This window comes from Vanessa cardui, chromosome 11 (assembly GCF_905220365.1).
Source record: "Vanessa cardui chromosome 11, ilVanCard2.1, whole genome shotgun sequence".
NCBI classification, from domain to species: Eukaryota; Metazoa; Arthropoda; class Insecta; order Lepidoptera; family Nymphalidae; genus Vanessa; species Vanessa cardui.
This window is the reverse complement of record NC_061133.1, coordinates 1,325,321-1,343,644: the sequence shown is the minus strand read 5'-3', so window position 1 is coordinate 1,343,644 and position 18,324 is coordinate 1,325,321. Positions and strand designations below refer to the sequence as shown.

The window sequence follows — 18,324 nt, the reverse complement described above, 5'->3', positions numbered from 1 at the left end:
TTTTTGTTCAATTTTTTTTCGAAATTAGCGATGGCAAATGCATACTATAGACAATTGTTAATACATCTTTAGCACTTACGAAACGTCGTAGTTCAATAAAGAAATGTGATTGGAGGAATTTGTACAAATGATGTGCGAACCAATGAAATTATTTTAATTTAATACAGTAAATCGAAGTATTGTAGTAAAAAGTAATAGAGAACGAAAACATGCAAAAATCATAAATGAAAAATTTTACAGGTATATTCTGCCGAAAAAATAAATTAAAATACAGTTTATGTAATGTAATATAATGTTGCTTTAAAACAGGTAAGATTATTTAATGTTGGATATTTTAAACTTTCGTTATATGCTTAAAAAATTAAATATATCTGAAATTCAGCGCATATCTCATATTCAGCGGCTGTCATTTGTTTTACGTCTTAAAAGGTTTTTTTTTTGTAATGGATAAAATTTATAAATAGTTTAAAGTTTACAAAAAATTTCACGCGGCTCGGACTGCAGGGATGTGTTTGTGATGTCTATGATGCAACGGAATGATAAGGTGCACTAGATTTACATTTATGTAGTGCTCAATGTTTTGCTTCTTCTGCACTTTACTTATATTCACTAGCTTACTCGTTGTGGTATAACACTTGTTTTATTTCTCTTATAATCTGCTATAACCTAGTAAAAAATACTCCGTAACGAAGTCAGTCAACCACATCAGCTGTATTCATACCAGTTGAATTATGAAACCTATAAACTATTCTTCCTTCAACCATATATACCAAAGTGAACTTATTTTTTAGCTAATGTAATACTTTATTGATTTTTCTCCATTGTGTGGATCACATATAAGTTATTTGTGGTAGAAATTAATGATTACCTTCTCCTTAAGAGAAGAGAGGCCCTTTTCCCTATACTGGATATGAAAGAAGAGGGATATTTACTAGCTTTACTATTACGTTTTTTTTGTGTGTGATATAAACTCATGAACCATTTCGAAAGCTATGAAATCATCCCACTGTGTCTGTCTTGCTATGCACTCTTATGCTTGTTTGTTTTTGTTGCAGTTGTACCGTGCATGTTGTGTTTAAACCATAGAAGTGGTATTGTAATTATATAATTGGCATTGTCCAGTGTAAGGTACAGCTAACGAACACAGTGCATCTTTCCTTCCCGTATGGCTGCATATGTTAACCGTACAATATCGATGATGGCTGGCGACGGGCCTCATAACGTTGCTATGAACAATGGGACCGTTCGTGTCAATATGTCAAATGTGGACTCGCCTCTACAGATATTTGTTAGAGCCAAGAAGAAGATTAATGACATATTTGTTGAAATTGATGATTATGTCAAGGATGCAGTTACATTTATGCATGGTAAGTTTGGATTCATAATAATATGATTACATTTATTGTTACTCCCTTGCCAAATCTGCTTAAATATTTCTTACATTACATTGATGTAATAGCATTGAGAAAATAGTAGCTCAAGTAAATTTTTTAGTGATTTTTAATTTAGCAAATCATATCACAGAATTTGTAAGTATCAGATTGTAGAAGATGAAACATTATTTATAATGATTTTATTATAAACAAATATAAGATGCATTAATTTTTTATATATTTATGGCCTCTACTTCAGCTCAGTTTATGTTGATGATACTAAGATAATAATCTTCAGACTAAATAGAACCAACAGCAGCTTTGCAAAGATTGAACTCAATCAGTTCAATGATATATTAATACACTTAGAATCTTAGATTAAAACAAGAATTTATTTTTACTTAGAAGATTATTTCATGTTAATCTATATTATAGTTTATTTAAATACTCACATTCTTATAAGATTATCTTTTTCAGTCTATTCCGTTTATCATAATAATTTGACAAGAAGAGTATTGCTTATCAGAAATTATTTAATATTACATAAACTGAAATATGTTACAACGAAAAACATGAGAAAGATAAATAACTATGTAATTAATAAAGATTAAATATTGAATAAATAGTTTTTGTGTAATTTTTTAATACTTTTAAATCCAACAAAAGAATAAAAGGTTATTTTTGAATACAGTGTTATCAATTCTTCATTATGCTATTTCTCATGTTTCACTTTATCAATTTCAGCTGTGTCTGGTGAGAATGGTATCGCGACAGCACAAGATGTTGCGAATGTTGAAGCGTATGTCAGTAAAGTACAAGCCATTCGGGAGGTTCTTAAGCGAGATCACATGAAAGTGGCATTCTTTGGAAGGTATGCGTTCATATTCATAATCTCAATTAACAAATATACCAGAGGCTTTTATTAATCTAATGTAATACTAATTGAGTATTATTCGGCTAAATAATTTCAAGTAAAGACTCTAGGTAACAGCCAGCCTAGTAATCTATAAAAACTTGTCTTTTCACCTACGGTTCTATAGGTTACTAGAGAGTGGGCTAAGATCTGTCTAATATCAAGACTATTCCATTGTCAGTTAGGTCACCTAAGCACAGTGAGCTCTGTAACCATAGCCAAAACTTTGGCATATCTAAAATAATTTCTATCTGAAACGGGTAAAATATTATAGACATACTATATCTAGATCTGAAATTACACATCCTTAACTACATTACACCCAAATACAAATATATATATAATAGGTCAGGATAGTAGTATGAACTGATACTAGATAAACATTAGTTTTTCACTAAAATCCTTTGTTATTGTTAATTTAGTTAAAGTTTTCCAATACACAATGTATTGGAAAACTTTAAAGTGTTATAACAACAGTATTGCATAATGTAGAGTACATAATATGCAATGCATTATTTTGTTCTTGGATGAATGAAAAAATGTGACTACAGGCACCAGTGACATAACATCTTAATTCTCAAGGTTGGTGGTGCATTGATGATGTTAGGGATGGTTAATATTGTTTACAGTGCCATTGCCTAGGTGGTAATTACCGCTAACCATCAGTTGGCAGTCAACCTACAATAAATAAATAAAAAAATATTTTTTTCATCTATGATTATGATTAGAAAAATTTAATATTCTTAAAATTAAGCATATAAAAATGTTTATTTCATGAAGGACGAGCAATGGGAAGAGTACAGTCATCAACGCTATGCTTCACGACAAGATCTTGCCGAGTGGCATAGGTCACACCACCAACTGCTTCCTGCAGGTGGAGGGATCTGATACAGATGAGGCCTTCATGAGGACAGAAGGTTCCGAGGAGAAGCTCAATGTACAGGTAATGTCACTGTCACTTAGCGTGTAGTCTTTAATGGGAATGGGACCAAATAAAGTTAAAATATTTCGTATTAATGCCATTGCAATACTATGTCAAGATTAATCAGTCAAAAAAAAATCAAAATTAAAATATACTTTATTCAAGTGGGTTTTTACAAGCACTTTTGAATCGTCATTTAACAATTAAGTGAAGCTATCACCGGTTCGGAAAGTAGTTTCTACCGAGAAGAACCGGCAAGAAACTCAGTAGTTACTCTTTTTCAATATTTAAAAAAAATACAGTCATGTTAGTTAATACAATTATTTAAATTAATATATCCTGCCTGGACGTCAACAGGTATTAATTTCACGCTTTTTTATCATCTACAAAATCTTGTATAGAATAATACGCCTTTTTTACCAATGTATTTTTTATAAACGATTTGAATTTACGAGACGGCAAAGTTAAAGATGTCTGCGGAATTTTATTATAGAAATGGATACCTTGCCCCAAGAAAGATTTATTGACTTTGCGGAGTCGGAAACTTGGCGTTATAAGCTTATCCCTGCTTCTAGTGCACATACAATGGTTATCACTGATTTTATCAAAGTGTCGCAGAAGTTATGATAGTGCACATGTTTGTCTGTACTACAACAACAACAACAACAACAACAGCAGCCTGTAAATTCCCACTGCTGGGCTAAAGGCCTCCTCTCCCTTTGAGGAGAAGGTTTGGAACATATTCCACCACGCTGTTCCAATGCGGGTTGGTGGAATACACATGTGGCAGAATTTCTATGAAATTTGTCACATGCAGGTTTCCTCACGATGTTTTCCTTCACCGCTGAGCACGAGATGAATTATAAAGACAAATTAAGCACATGAATCAGCGGTGCTCGCCTGGGTTTGAACCCGCAATCATCGGTTAAGATGCGCGCGTTCCTACCACTGGGCCATCTCTGCTCTGTCTGTACTATTCTTCCTATAATGCGATGGGCCCGTGAGCCCGGAGCGGTCCACACTACCGAGCGGCAGTGTGGACTGAGGTGGCGTGCCCGCAGTCGGTGAGCCAGCTGGGCCACGCGCTGTGCGCGTCGCGCCTGCAGGAGTGCTCGCTGGTGCACGTGCACTGGCCGCGCGAGCTGTGCGCGCTGCTGCGCGACGACGTGGTGCTGGTGGACAGCCCCGGCGTCGACGTCACGCCCAACCTGGACCAGTGGATCGACAAGCACTGCCTCGACGCCGACGTCTTCGTGCTCGTCGCCAACGCAGAGTCCACGCTCATGGTCACCGTGAGTCCAAAAGACAATTTTCAAATATCTCAACACCGCTTCGGTGAGTAACACCTTAGCTCAGGGAGGAACTGGCGAAGCCTGAAATTCGGTAGTATTAGTTAGTAGTATTTATATAGGTATAATTTAAATTGTAAATTTCATGAAATATAAAAAAGTACTGCATCATTAATTATATATAAAGTTTACGGTTGCACACTTTGTTTTAAAAAATTACTAGTTCAAATGTTCATTTATCTCATTTTCGATTTAATTCCACAGGAGAAGAACTTCTTTCACAAAGTATCGACGAAGATATCGCAACCGAATATATTCATATTGAATAATCGATGGGACGCCTCCGCTTCGGAACCTGAATATTTAGACCAGGTAAGATTATCATTATTATTTATTGATGCTTAGCAATACGTTAAAAATAATCTTCATAATATATAATTATCATAAAATTAATTATTATAAAATAATCTCAATAATCAAATCTTATCCATCGAATAAGAAGTAATTCATTGTATCGAGCTGCTTCACAATGAGGTCCCGTGTGCGTGCAGGTGCGCAGCCAGCACGCCAACCGCTGCGTGGACTTCCTGTCCCGCGAGCTGCGCGTGTGCACGCCCAAGGAGGCCGAGGAGCGCATCTTCTTCATCTCGGCCAAGGAGGCGCTGCTCACGCGCATGCGCGAACGGGAGAAGCCAGTCTCCTGTGAGTAACACCCCCCCCCCCCCATTACTTCTACATTCAGTGACACCGATTAACATAGTGTAACGACTATTGCAATGTTTCAGTTTGAAATATGAGTAATTCAGATTTTATTCTTTATATTTTTATTACATGAGCCGGTGAAATTGACCGCCTGATGGTAAATGGTCTCCACTGTCCGTATTGGTGTTTTAAGAAATAGTAACCGTTGCTCACATCACCAGTTGAATGTTACTTACCCTGTGCCCACAATTGCACCGGCTAACTCACCACTGAAACCGGAACACAAAGCCACCATGTGTTACTGGTTAGCGCTAGCATTAGTAACGGGCCTTTGACGCCGTGGCGTTGCAGCGCCGCTGCTGGCGGACGGGCACCAGGTGCGCTACTTCGAGTTCGTGGACTTCGAGCGCAAGTTCGAGGAGTGCATCAGCCAGTCGGCCGTGCGCACCAAGTTCGCGCAGCACTCGCGCCGCGGCAAGAACATCGCCGGCGACGTCATGGCCGCGCTCGAGCTCGTGAGTATATAACATGTCACCTAAGAAAAAAGTGTCGAAAACCTTCGGGCGACTTTTCCCTCTCTTTCTCGTGCTCTCTGTGTTTTTATTTGGTTTCATATAAGTTCATATAAACTATTTTGGCGAAAACAACTTCGTTCCGACTTGTATCTCACGATATATGTATATCTTTTTATTTTATTTAGTTTGCTGGAGTGTCGTCTAAACCATATATGATATTCAAAAGTACAATTAATTCACAAACATTTGGATGACTAAATTCATATTCTATATTTCAGTCAGTAATTGATGTAAATTATTCTCTTTATTCGAAAATAACTTAGAATATATATAAGACTATAAGACTTAAAACATGACTACCGCGACTCAGGTGTACAACAGCTCGAGCGAGCAGAAGGCTGCCAAAGTGGAGAAGCAACGCGTTCTTCAAGAGCAGCTGTCGGCCGTGGAGGAGCAGCTCACCGCCATCACGCGCCAGATGAAGGACAAGATCGGCCGCATGGTGGAGAGCGTGGAACACAAGGTTTTTTTTTTTTTTTTATAGTATAGGTTGGCGGACGAGCATATGGGCCACCTGATGGTAAGTGGTTTCCAACCTTGGAAACTAAGATGTTATGTCCCTTGTGCCTGTAGTTACACTGGCTCACTCATCCTTCAGACCGGAACACAACAATACCGAGTATTGTTAGTTGAGCTGCAGTCCTCACACGAGAGTGAGAGTCTTTAGTTATCGTGACGGAGGATGTAACCCTGAGACCGCCCCTTGCCGCAGGTGTCGCTGACGCTGAGCCAGGAGATCCGGCGGCTGTCGGCGCTGGTGGACGAGTACGAGGCGCCGTTCCGCAGCGAGCGCGGCGCGCTGGAGCAGTACAAGCGCGCGCTGCACCGCCACGTGGAGGCCGGCCTCGGCTCGCGCCTCAAGAAGCGCCTCTCCGCCGACATCGGCCACGAGATGGACGAGGCTCAGAAGGAGATGGCCGGTGACCATGCGACTCGCTTCTGTGTATAGTAGGACACAACTTAGATGTCGCATCGGCAAAATGCAATGGAATGAAAATAAAACCGATTACTGCCGATTTACACAACCAATAGAAATAGCTCCCTATCGCGCCATTCGACGCTATTCGTCGCTATAGATTCTCGCGTCAGAGAAAGCAAGTGCAAGTAAATCGACGAGTCAAATTGACGAATATATTAGGTCATATGATATTACAAGTTAGTACGTTTGTGCAAAGATCATATTCGCGTGAGAAATAAATATTGATAATTTGGTATAGCGTACTCAATTCGGTTTTACGAATTTTGCCGATGCAACGTCTAAGTTGTGTCGTACTATACTTTGAATATAATATAGCAGGACTAAAGTTTTGTATTACGCTTGTTCCCCAGAGCGCATGTACAACATCCTGCCCATGCACAAGCGCGCGGCGGCCGCCAGCTACATCGTGCCGCACCAGCAGCCCTTCGAAGTGCTCTACCGCCTCAACTGCGACAACCTCTGCGCCGACTTCCAGGAGGACCTCACCTTCCGCTTCTCCTACGGAATCACGGCCCTGATCCAGCGCTTCCAGGGACGGAACACGAATAAAATCGCCCTGAAGAATCCTCCAACGGTTACGCAGGTATACCGCAGGCATTCCATATCATCCTTTTGATTGGAATTAAGTTCATTTTGGTTATGTTTATCGAGTAATCGTAGACATTTAAATTTTGTAGATTTTAAGACAACTACGGATTCCAACAGTCTTTTTTCCCAACATTTTTTTTGTTATTATTTCCGATAATTAGCATAAGTAAACCTTCTCATCCACTAACAATGAATGATAATCCGAACAGATCCCGCCGTCAATGCCCCCCGCGGCGCAGGAGTCCCCGCGCACGGCGGCCGGCGTGGGCCCGCTCAGCGCGGAGGAGTGGAGCATGGTCTCCAAGTTCGCCCTCGGCGCGCTCACCTCGCAGGGCACCATGGGCGGCCTGCTGCTCTCCGGACTGGTGAGAGGAGATGCTTTATATCTGTCGGTGACACAGCATCCGATCACTGATATCACGGATAGTATTTAATGATTGTTCTCGGGGCCGTCGGCAGCTGCTGAAGACGGTGGGGTGGCGCGTGGTGGCGGTGACGGGGCTGGTGTACGGCGCGCTGTACGCGTACGAGCGGCTGACGTGGACGACGCGCGCGCAGGAGCGCGTGTTCAAGCGGCAGTACGTGGCGCACGCCGGCCGCAAGCTGCGCCTCATCGTCGACCTCACCTCCGCCAACTGCAGCCACCAGGTGCAGCAGTACGTATCCGACCCCTACACCAATACGCTTATTAGGATACAGTAGGTTGGGATCTAAATAAAACTAGTTATTACGGATTTTAATCGCGTATATTAATTATTTTGGACATCCCGACGTTTCGAGCACTTTACAGCGTTCGTGGTCACGGGTAGACTGACGGTCGACCCGTGACCGCGAACGCGAATTAATATACGCGATTAAAATCCGTAATAACTAGTTTTATTTAAATGTGTAATAATCGCGAAAATTTAAGACAACATTAGGTTGGGACTCTTGCAAATGCTAGGTTGGATCATTCTAAAATACTGGGATTTTGACTCGAAATTCAGAAGTCAAAAGTGCCTCAGAGCTGCAATGTTGAGAGTTGAGAGTCCATATGTGATTCTGCACCATCTCCTGCATAGTTGCCTAGGATTGATCCGCCGCAGTAATCGCAACCCCATAACTAACGAGTTTGTCTGTCTTCGGTAGAGAGCTCTCCACGATGTTCGCTCGGCTCTGTCGCCTGGTGGACGAGGCGACCACCGAAATGGACAGCGAGCTGACCGAAGTCAAGGAAGCTATTAAAATGTTAGACGGAGCGTCCACCTCCGCCAAGAAACTGAGGAACAAAGCGAACTACCTCTGCCACGAACTGGAACTATTCGATGACGCTTTCCTCAAACATTAGGAGATTGTTTGTAAGTTATACTATCACTGTCGACTAATTGTAAATTAAAAATCTCAAAATCAATATTATGTAATATTTAAAATATTTTCTACCCACACAAATCCAAAAATAAAGATTTTAATAAATGTTATTATTTATAGTATAAATATTTAATTTATATTTTGTAAAATTATTAATATCTCATTAATGTAAACATTTTTGTTTTTCAAAATAGAATTCTTCGTTACAATCCTAATAAATTTTTCTCTTTCACCCTTACAGGTGTTTAAGATACCCTGGCGGGGCCGGCAGTCGCGGGATGCATTTCATACGAGCGCACTGGTGCGGCGCAGCTGATTAAATATTATTATAGTAGTCGTTATGTTGTGTAGTCTCGACGGTAGCGCGACTAATGCGTTAAGTAACATTTATCGAGACATAATCTCACCTCATATACTGTGTCTTGTGTAGACAATACTATTCTGATGTCTTTCTTTTTGACCGAGATATATTTTAGCTTGTTTAGAATATAAAAGTTTTTAATTCAAATAATTAAGACATTTTATAAATTTTATATGCTAATTTGTATATCGAAATCACGTCGGACATTTTATCAAGGTAATTGGATTAATTTTCTCGAGATAGTTGTAAAACTGCATCTCCGTAATCATAGTTGAAGGGATTGACATATAATATTTATTTAACGACATAAGTTGAAAACATTGGACCAATTTTAATTTTCCTCTAACATTAATAAAATCAAAATGTAAGTAAGCTAAACTAAATAAATTCGAATATTTTGTGATATATAAATATTTTTCATAAGGCATTAGATATTAAAATAATGTTACCATTTGTTGGTGGGGACGCTACCGTCGGGACTTTTGAGGGTATTGTGTGCATGATCTATTTATTTACTGTTGATTATTGTTGTTGTAGATGTCTTAAATATGTAAGGTTATATGTATGTCTTTATATAACTCAGTTATAAACTCTATTATAAACGCACAAAATACCATTTTTCTTTAGCCATTTGACTTTAAAATCGTATAAAACGGCAACTGTTTTTATATGCAAATCAATTTAAATAAAGAATTTTGTATATTAAGGAATTATCTGTTTGTGATAATTTAAATATCTTAAAGGCAAAACTAAAAATAAATGATAACAGTTGTATAAAGACTTACAATACAACCTCGCTGTTTTATATTTGTTAGCCTGTTGTATTTCAATGTGTATAAATATTTTTAATCTCCTGCCAGCACCATTGTAATGACATGACAATTACGGGGTCTTCGGTCCACTGAGCTTTACTATTATAACCGTATCAGCCATCAAACAAAAAATTGAAATTAGAGAATTTGGACATTGTCATTCGCATAGCTACTCCAGCGCGATGAGGTGCGAGGCTCTGTCGATTTAATCCACAAGAGATTTGATACGTTGACCTTGATGTGACCTTGGAAAGGTCAATCTTGTACATTAATTCATGTATAGTTGAATATATCCGTGTAAATTCGTTTTGTTATTTTTTTTTATTTTGTCTTGTAATATTTTTACCATAATGAATTCGCGCTTGAGAAGAGACTAATTGTCTGCTGGATCGTGACATATTTAAAGGTCTATTTAACGCCAGACATGATGACAATATTTGAATAGCAACTATGGTTAAACTTAAATTTTAGTCTTCTGATAAAACATGACTGGCGATTGAAAAAATTGTTAATATAATAATAAAAAGTAATTGCAGTGTCACATCCAGCTTTGTATTAGTCTTCGCAATTTTGTTATTATAAAACTTTAGTGAAATTTTTAATTTTGATTTTATGTCTTTTATGCCCGCTTGGTGCTATGCGCTAGTATAATACGGCAACATTGAAAATATAAAGCTTATTAAGCAACCAATATGTTACAATCTTAGGTCGTTATTAAATTTGAGTAAATTAAGAACATTTGTAAATTAAGATTAATACAGAAAGTATTATTACATGTAAAGCAGGAAAGAAATAATATATAATATACTGAAAAGAAATGTTACCAAATTTCAAGTAATGTGGTAATTTTGAGATATCGTCCTTGAGAGATGAGTAATAGAAAATGCTGGGAAACTCCGGAGTATGCTAGAATCAATGCAATTGGAAAATATATTACGTCGGAGTATGCTGGAATCAATGCAATTGGAAAATAAAATAAGTAATTTGAGATGTGATGTAACAACACTACAGCTCTCTAAGCTTCAACGACTAGATTTCGAAGGGTGAGATGTCGGAGTGAGCTGCAAGTATGTTCTATTACAAAACAACGAATGTTTGAAGAAAATTCAAATTATATAACAATGATTCAATAAAATTTTCAATTATTCTGTTTGATGCCTATTAATTTGCTTTTCAATTTAGAAACGCTTCCTAGTATGATAATATAAAGTTATAAAATACGCGTTACAAATGGAGGAATATATTTATTTAAATGTAAATTTGTTAAAACGTATGCATGTATGTCCTCCGGTACAAAGTACCTATAAAATTGGCTAATTTTACATAGTGTTATGTATAATCTAGTTTAATCTAATTTGTACAAAAAAATCGAGTAATGAAAATACATTATTTGGTTTTTAAATATATTGGTGTTCTAAAATAACATTTGATCACAACTTAGATACCAAAGTAAAAAATAATAACATATTGAAAATACAAGTTCTGTTTATTTTTGTACAAATTACTGATTGAATTTTTAATATCTTTGTTGCTCACAAATATTTTTTTGTAATCATGATTTGGTTACGAAGTAGTATACATATATATGAGGCCCTATTTCTATGTTATGGATTTAATGAGTTGAGGCCACATACGGTTTAGATAGATTTTGTTGTCAAATGTAATTAGTCATGCGTAATTAGGTGAATTTTCTTATGTAAATAAATAAAGGATTCCTTTATAATTCTTTGTTTTATTTAAAAACGACATATACTTTTAACAAAAAAATAGTGAGATCAGTTGTTATATTCATAAAATATTTAACATTAAATAGTATAGGATAGGACATCTTCCAGCTTATAACTTAATATTTTTGCTCTATAGTATTTTTTTGGTGGGAGCTAAAACAAAAATAAAACTTTGTTAATTCGCTTCTTGGAGTATTGTGTATAAAAAATTGGACGCATCTATGGCACGTACCACTCGAATGATATGGTTGCTTTCTTTTATACATAAAATAATACACAAGCATGTGTACCAAATGTTCATGTAACATATAAATATTTAGTCAGTCATTTAAATATGTGTAGAAATGTTATCATACCATATTAACATCGAGTTTAAAATGACTCTTGTTAAAGAGTACACCATCTGTAGCTTCCAGACCATAATATTTACAAGCTGAACGCACTTCCTCCTCACTGTTGAATGCTAGCCACTTTTGTACCACCTTTACAGGTACAGTCAAATTTTTACTGTTGAATGCAGTACTCAGGCTTTGCAAAGCTCTTCTGAAATACATATGTAATGATTTAATTATATTTATTATTCAATAAATAAATAATTTTAGGAATTTGAAAGAGAATGTCTTGTATATTTTAGGATTTAACATTGAATCAATAAATAATATGATAAATTTGTTCAAATATCAACTCACTTTTGTAATGAAGGCAGGTACAAGCAGAGAACTGAGAATGTTAGTGGACATAATCTTGTAGAAAGTTGCAACATCCTGATGTAATTCCCGTGTTGGTTAGCCACCGCTATGTTGTAGGTCAGCTTTAATATAGAAACTCTACAATATTAAATTTTTCAAAAATCATAATTTTTATGAATAAATATTTAAGCACCTAATATCATTTAAACAAAAATATTATATCCAGGAGATACAAAATATGCTGCATGTAGGTTCATTTCAATTTGTATAGTTATTCATTTTTGTTACAAATATTCATTATTCTTCAGAACCCCGACATGATAAAAGTAGCCAATTTTCTTTTCATATGAAACAGCTAATTCAATACATTTTATTAAGTTGTTGACATATCATTAAATTTAGACTAATAATAATTTAAATTCTATTTTATATTTGACAATAGATGAGTTTCATATGAAACTTTCATATAGTCATAATACTAACCTTTTTATGGCTTTTGGTAAATTCAAATACCTATAAAGTGGATGGATATCATCTAAGTTACATAAAATATACAAGCTTTCTACCAATATTCTGTCACATGAAAGAGATCCATCTTTTCCTCTATTAACATTCAAAGTTGATAAGTTATCAATGATCTCATCAACGTTGCTACCTCCAACCTTACTCTGTTCTATAAGGTCACAACAACTTAAGTACCATTTCAGACATTCCAACAGATATTTCTTGTTTAGAACAGGATCATATTCACTCAGTGGATGTTCACATAACCTAAAACAAATAATTTAAATTATTCTATAATATTTAGATTATTAATTCAATTTTAATTTATTTTATCAACAGACAACACACCCGATTTATACAAAGAAAAAATATATTTTAATTTACTGGTTTTAACTGATTGCATTAATAAGTTACATTGATGTTTCTAATATTAAATAAATAATTCTTAGACTTAATTATATATTTTTCATTTAATTTAATATGTATAAATACCTATAGCCAAAGTAGACATAAAATCTAATCATAGGTTCTAGGAGAACAATGCACTCTTCTGGTGGGAGCCTTTGTATAGTCATATCTTGCCTCACAGCCCTCAGACGATCATTTAGAAAGTCATATAAAACTGACATTGGAACATCTGATCTATTTGATACTCTGGAAAATCAATTTATTTTTTTATTTATTCATGTATTGTAAATGATTAGATTATATTATGTCAAATTTACCATTAAAACTCACAAGATATTTATTGATATTGAGAGATTTGTATGTTTAAGTAACACATATTACATTTATAAAGTCTATAGAAATATCATCTGTAAAAATATTTAGAAATTTACTTTAGCAACAAGTAGTGTATAGTGTCAAAGAGCACTGGATATGGCCTCAAAAGACGAGGCACTGCCATATTAGCACTGGCTGCCGATCGGGAGTAACTTTTGATTAATTTGTATCCCGAACCAGTAACTTCTAGAACATGCACCAACTTTTCTTTTTTCCGCCTTTAATTAAATAAATAAAACAATTATTGTCATAATGTTGCAGTATGATTATTAACAACATTTTCGCGGTTAAATCTTACAAAGTAACTTCTTCACGTGGACACATGTCTGAACATGTTCCAACGACGCACTGCTTGTTACCGTCATAGTCTGGGTCTAGAATTATATTATGATTAATATTTTGGGACATTATGTACATAAAATTATATTATATTTTTAAAATTAAACTAGGTATGTCCCAAATGATGATGTCAAAACCTTGACATTGACAGAATTTAAGTGCTGGTACTTCTTTTTAGACACAAAATACGTATCGAAAATACAGTAATATGAAGATTAGAAAATAATTTATACTGAAAGTTATTTTATTTTGCTTATTTTCGTTTAATGCCATTAACTAAACATATGAGATATAATATTTTACAGTTAATTTTTTGTAATATAATGTTATTCTGCCTGAAAGAAAAGAATATTAGCTTCATGCTTTTTTATAATTATATTATACCGCCAACAAGGCAATCAGACACCACACAATATTTTGCATGACCAAATACAATGACAAATCCTTAGATTGTGCTATGCGATTCTGTAACGCGGAATTTCGATTTCACACCTGGGATTTTTAAAGAAAACTATTATATACAAGATCGATAAGTGTAAAAAATACTGAACACAAAAATTAATTTCCTTAGTATTATTTCCTTTGAGGAAACGCTTTAAGAACATTGCCTATTGGAATGATGTTTTGCGGATCCTTTTTCTAATGTATTTTTGAGAAAAATATATTACCACTAAATTAAAAAGATACTTTTATTTTTAATTAATCGTGCATGCTTAAAAATTGCAAACCAATTATTTTAAACACTTTTGATACAATATATTTCTCGATATCTTTATGTAATAAAGAAAATGGTAGTACATTATTATTATATCATAATAATTGTACATATTTCGAGGCATTACTCTGCGATCAACATAATTATAATTTCATTACAAACATTAAAAATATATTAATATGCATATGCAACAATAGAAAGGATGGTATTGTTAACTAATGAAAATGCGGCTATTATTTTCCCATAATGTTAAAATTTAAAACCAATTGTCTCCCTTGAATTAATATTTTAGGCAGATAGAAAAGTAAATGCACATGAAATTGTACTATTTTTAATACGGTGTTAATCGTGTTTTTTATTTCCAAAATGACTTACACGATTTTTTACAAAATCGTGATTATAGTGTCAGTTATTATTTTTGAAGTTTTTTGTGTGAGTTACAAATATTTTTTCATTCATAAGTATGCTACGTTCTATCAATTCTAAAGATATGTATTTTTTCTACAGCTGTTTTTAAAATATATTAGCCATACATACAAAAATCAGGCAATTTAGTTTGTTGATCTAAAACACCTTGTTAGTTATAAAATGGTATTTTATATTACAGGCTGTTCAAGTGATACCAGAAAGGGCAAAAGTTGTATATGCAAATAAAAAATTCTTCCATAACTACACCTTTGAAGTCAGACGATACAGCAGGAAGAGCGGTTACCAGATCAATATTGAGTCCACCTTGAAACAACAATGGACTAATAATGTTTCGGTAATTAAAAAACAATGCGAAATATCATTGTTTTTTTATGACTAATACTAAACTTGTATATTAAATTTTTAGATACATATATCATTCTACGAATACCTTCACAATGAATACAGGAGGTCGTTTATTGAATTCAATTACAAGTATTGTGATTTACTGAAGTACGAAAAATATTTCGCTCCTGCACTTCTCAAGTATGGTGTCACGTGTCCTCTTCCGCCAGTAAGTCCTAGATTAAGATATTATTACGGATGACATATGGATAATCTATATAACTGGTGTGAGGACACACTTAGTGGTAGGGGTTTATGTATACCCGTCCGAAAATTAGTCATGCATCAAAAAATTAACCGTCAAACGTACAAACATCAGAGTATTAATAATATTAAATGCTTAAATATATACAAATATGAACTAAAACTAGTTACTGTACAAATCTTGACCGCGTGGAATGGTATGAATGCTAGCAGCATTTCTCCGTTGAATTGCAAATTCTGATTCTCTGGGCAAAAAACGAACCAGCTCCTATCACCATCGGAAGCAATGAGGCGAGGTGAATAATTCTTATATCAAATTACTTTTTTGTTCCATTTGTTGTCGAAACGCTAGGCCCTTGGAGTAGTGGTGCAAAAAGTTTCACAACTCGCCTTATTGCCTCCACTGGTGACAGGAGCGCTGGTTCGTTTTTTATCGTCAAACTGGAATACTATTAAGTATTAGTACATATAAATAACAACAAGCATAACATGTTAGTTCCCAAGATTGGTGAAACATTGGGTTTATAAGGAATGGTTAATATTAACGTCAACAGTACCTATGGGTGGTTGTATTCACTTACCTTCAATTCAGAACATAAGAAAAATAATAGTTATATTAATATGTATAATCATTATTGTTTGGTCAATATACAAAATAGCTGTATAGGCTTCAGATATATTAAAAAAAAACATAATATAAAAGTTTTACAAGGACTCATTCTCAAAGATTGTAAATTACTTACATGTCCGCGACCTTGTACGTGTTTGAATTAATATTATTGTAGCCTAAGTTACTCCTTATTATATCAGTATTCTGCCAGTGAAAGTCCTGTCAAAATCGGTCCAGCAGTTCCAGAGATTAGCCGGATCAAACAGACAGACAGACAGAAAGTCAGACAGACAAAAATAGTAAAATATATTATTTTTGTATATGTACCGTGAATACATACATATATGTTGAGTAAAAAAGATCTATTTTAATATTACAAACAGACACTCCAATTTTATTATATGTATAATTTTAATTATTTATATAATTAAAAAAATGAGTTATTTATACTGAAAAATTAGATACACAGTGATCGTGAAGGTTGTATTTACATTTTGATATAACTGTTGTTTTTTTTCTTTTGTATAAAAATACATCACACCCCGGTATTATATAAAACACAATGTACTCGTATATTAACAAAATATTTAACAGGGAACCTACCGCTTCACGAACATGACGGTGCCGATGGAGAATTTCCCGAACGTATTTCCCTTCGAGAAGGCCCGCGTGGACATCGAGAATTTTGCGGCCAACGAGACGATGCTCCTGCTACAACTGTACGCATCCTTCAAGAATACGAGAAATTAAATAAAATAAAGTAACTAAGTTTCTGTATATTAATCCATTTCACTTATTATTATTATTCATTACCCTTTATTGTACTTTATATATTGTATTATGAATAGTTCTTCTATGACAGCTAAATGGCTACTAAAACTAGATCTTAGCCGTGATTAAAGTCTTTTTTTTGAGCAAGAACAGTAGTTTTTTTGTTCATGTGTTAATAAGATTTTAAATTAACATGTTTATTTTTGTTTTTAAAGTTATTAATTTCGGGATATTTATCATGTTTTTTATTTTTGTTCGGTGGTGCTCGATATTTCGACATTATCTACGAATGTCTTGTTCACGAGACTGATGTTTGCGGGTAGATGTTGATAATGTTAGAAGTGTCCATATCAAAATACCTCCTTTCTCGTACGTTTGCTGCGTAAACACCGGTCACCACTACTATTGTCACATTCACCCCTACCATTGTCACTAGTTATATTAAATAGTGAGCGAAAACGCTACTTGGACAATATGGCGCTGCAATGAGGTCGGCGACGTCACTTGCCTGTATTTTAATCTGTGGTGCATATGGTAGGCAATCAAGGTTAACAAGCAAGTGACTTCATCATAAGCCCGACCAACCAGAAGCGTTTTGTGTCACGTGACAAACGATTAAGAAAACGGCAAATAGCTTTATTTTTTTTATTAAAATCAGAAGAATTGACGGTACAACAAACACGCAGAATCAATCCCACATCGAAAACTAATGAACTTTTTCTATATCGTGTCGGCCGGTCGGACCACAGTGTACACACTGCTCGACAACAAAGATTTACTTTACGCATCATGCCATTGAAATATATTATAGGTTATTTTCAAAGTTTCAATTTGATCGTGGGATCAAAGAAATGCAAACGCCCAAGCGCAGACTCAGCCTTCGCACTAACAAACTCACAGAGAATTGATTTGTTATAATACTTGTCCTAACAAAAGGCTACATCCAGCAGAACACTAATAAGAAATTAAAAATAAAACAACTAAGAATTCGTATAAAAATCACTTTATTTATAAAATCGTTCGCAATTACACAGCTGATGTATCACAAGTCACAACGTAATTGGTAACTTAAATAATATAAAGTCACATTTAAAATACATTTATGATTCGAAAATATTTATTTCAAATACTATTTAAATGTTTTTTTATTAAATTTTGAAAAATATAGTTGATTATTTATTGTAAATACTTATATGTTTATATATTGCAGTGAAGTAAAAGAAGTAGACCAAACTTCTTTAAAATTTGCAACAAATGCAAAAAACTAATAAAATAAATGCATCAATGATTTAAGTATATGTACATATA

The 18,324-nt window shown here is 34.8% G+C and overlaps 3 protein-coding genes across 8 annotated transcripts; 2 read left to right on the top strand and 1 right to left on the bottom strand.

Moving 5' to 3' along the window:
* The first annotated feature begins 173 nt into the window (after positions 1-173).
* Positions 174-11,584, top strand: LOC124533929 (transmembrane GTPase Marf). 6 transcript variants are annotated; one of them, XM_047109526.1, is made up of 15 exons: positions 174-309; positions 1,056-1,367; positions 2,118-2,244; positions 3,067-3,229; positions 4,270-4,500; positions 4,762-4,869; positions 5,049-5,199; positions 5,551-5,714; positions 6,085-6,237; positions 6,487-6,694; positions 7,104-7,336; positions 7,551-7,706; positions 7,801-7,997; positions 8,470-8,678; positions 8,930-11,584. In XM_047109526.1, the coding sequence occupies exons 2-14, from the start codon at positions 1,166-1,168 to the stop codon at positions 8,666-8,668; spliced, it is 2,292 nt and encodes a 763-aa protein (XP_046965482.1). In that variant the 5' UTR covers positions 174-309; positions 1,056-1,165; the 3' UTR covers positions 8,669-8,678; positions 8,930-11,584. The 6 variants fall into 6 exon arrangements, with proteins under 6 accessions (XP_046965482.1, XP_046965486.1, XP_046965484.1 ...); XM_047109530.1 differs by having other exon boundaries at positions 223-240; positions 1,123-1,367; XM_047109528.1 differs by having other exon boundaries at positions 234-309; positions 1,123-1,367.
* Positions 11,037-14,053, bottom strand: LOC124533930 (germinal-center associated nuclear protein). The gene is made up of 7 exons (XM_047109531.1): positions 13,863-14,053; positions 13,621-13,782; positions 13,274-13,435; positions 12,761-13,048; positions 12,278-12,415; positions 11,945-12,131; positions 11,037-11,741 (listed from the first exon to the last, which is right to left on the bottom strand). Exons 1-7 carry the CDS (start codon positions 13,979-13,981, stop codon positions 11,667-11,669), a joined length of 1,131 nt encoding a protein of 376 aa, XP_046965487.1. The 5' UTR covers positions 13,982-14,053; the 3' UTR covers positions 11,037-11,666.
* A 307-nt stretch (positions 14,054-14,360) lies between these two features.
* On the top strand, positions 14,361-17,038 carry LOC124533357. The gene is made up of 4 exons (XM_047108581.1): positions 14,361-14,370; positions 15,200-15,381; positions 15,454-15,600; positions 16,840-17,038. The coding sequence occupies exons 1-4, from the start codon at positions 14,361-14,363 to the stop codon at positions 16,993-16,995; spliced, it is 495 nt and encodes a 164-aa protein (XP_046964537.1). The 3' UTR covers positions 16,996-17,038.
* The last annotated feature ends 1,286 nt before the right edge of the window (positions 17,039-18,324 follow it).

Coding starts and splice junctions, on each gene's coding strand:
- LOC124533929 (XM_047109526.1), top strand. CDS start 1,166: ATGGCTGCATATGTTAACCGTACAATATCGATGATGGCTGGCGACGGG. Junction 2,245..3,066: donor AAAGTGGCATTCTTTGGAAG/GTATGCGTTCAT, acceptor TATTTCATGAAG/GACGAGCAATGGGAAGAGTA. Junction 6,238..6,486: donor TGGAGAGCGTGGAACACAAG/GTTTTTTTTTTT, acceptor CCCTTGCCGCAG/GTGTCGCTGACGCTGAGCCA.
- LOC124533930 (XM_047109531.1), bottom strand. CDS start 13,981: ATGTACATAATGTCCCAAAATATTAATCATAATATAATTCTAGACCCA. Junction 13,783..13,862: donor CCACGTGAAGAAGTTACTTT/GTAAGATTTAAC, acceptor ATTTAATTAAAG/GCGGAAAAAAGAAAAGTTGG. Junction 12,416..12,760: donor TTACCAAAAGCCATAAAAAG/GTTAGTATTATG, acceptor TTAATATTGTAG/AGTTTCTATATTAAAGCTGA.
- LOC124533357 (XM_047108581.1), top strand. Junction 15,382..15,453: donor AATGGACTAATAATGTTTCG/GTAATTAAAAAA, acceptor TTAAATTTTTAG/ATACATATATCATTCTACGA. Junction 15,601..16,839: donor TCACGTGTCCTCTTCCGCCA/GTAAGTCCTAGA, acceptor AATATTTAACAG/GGAACCTACCGCTTCACGAA.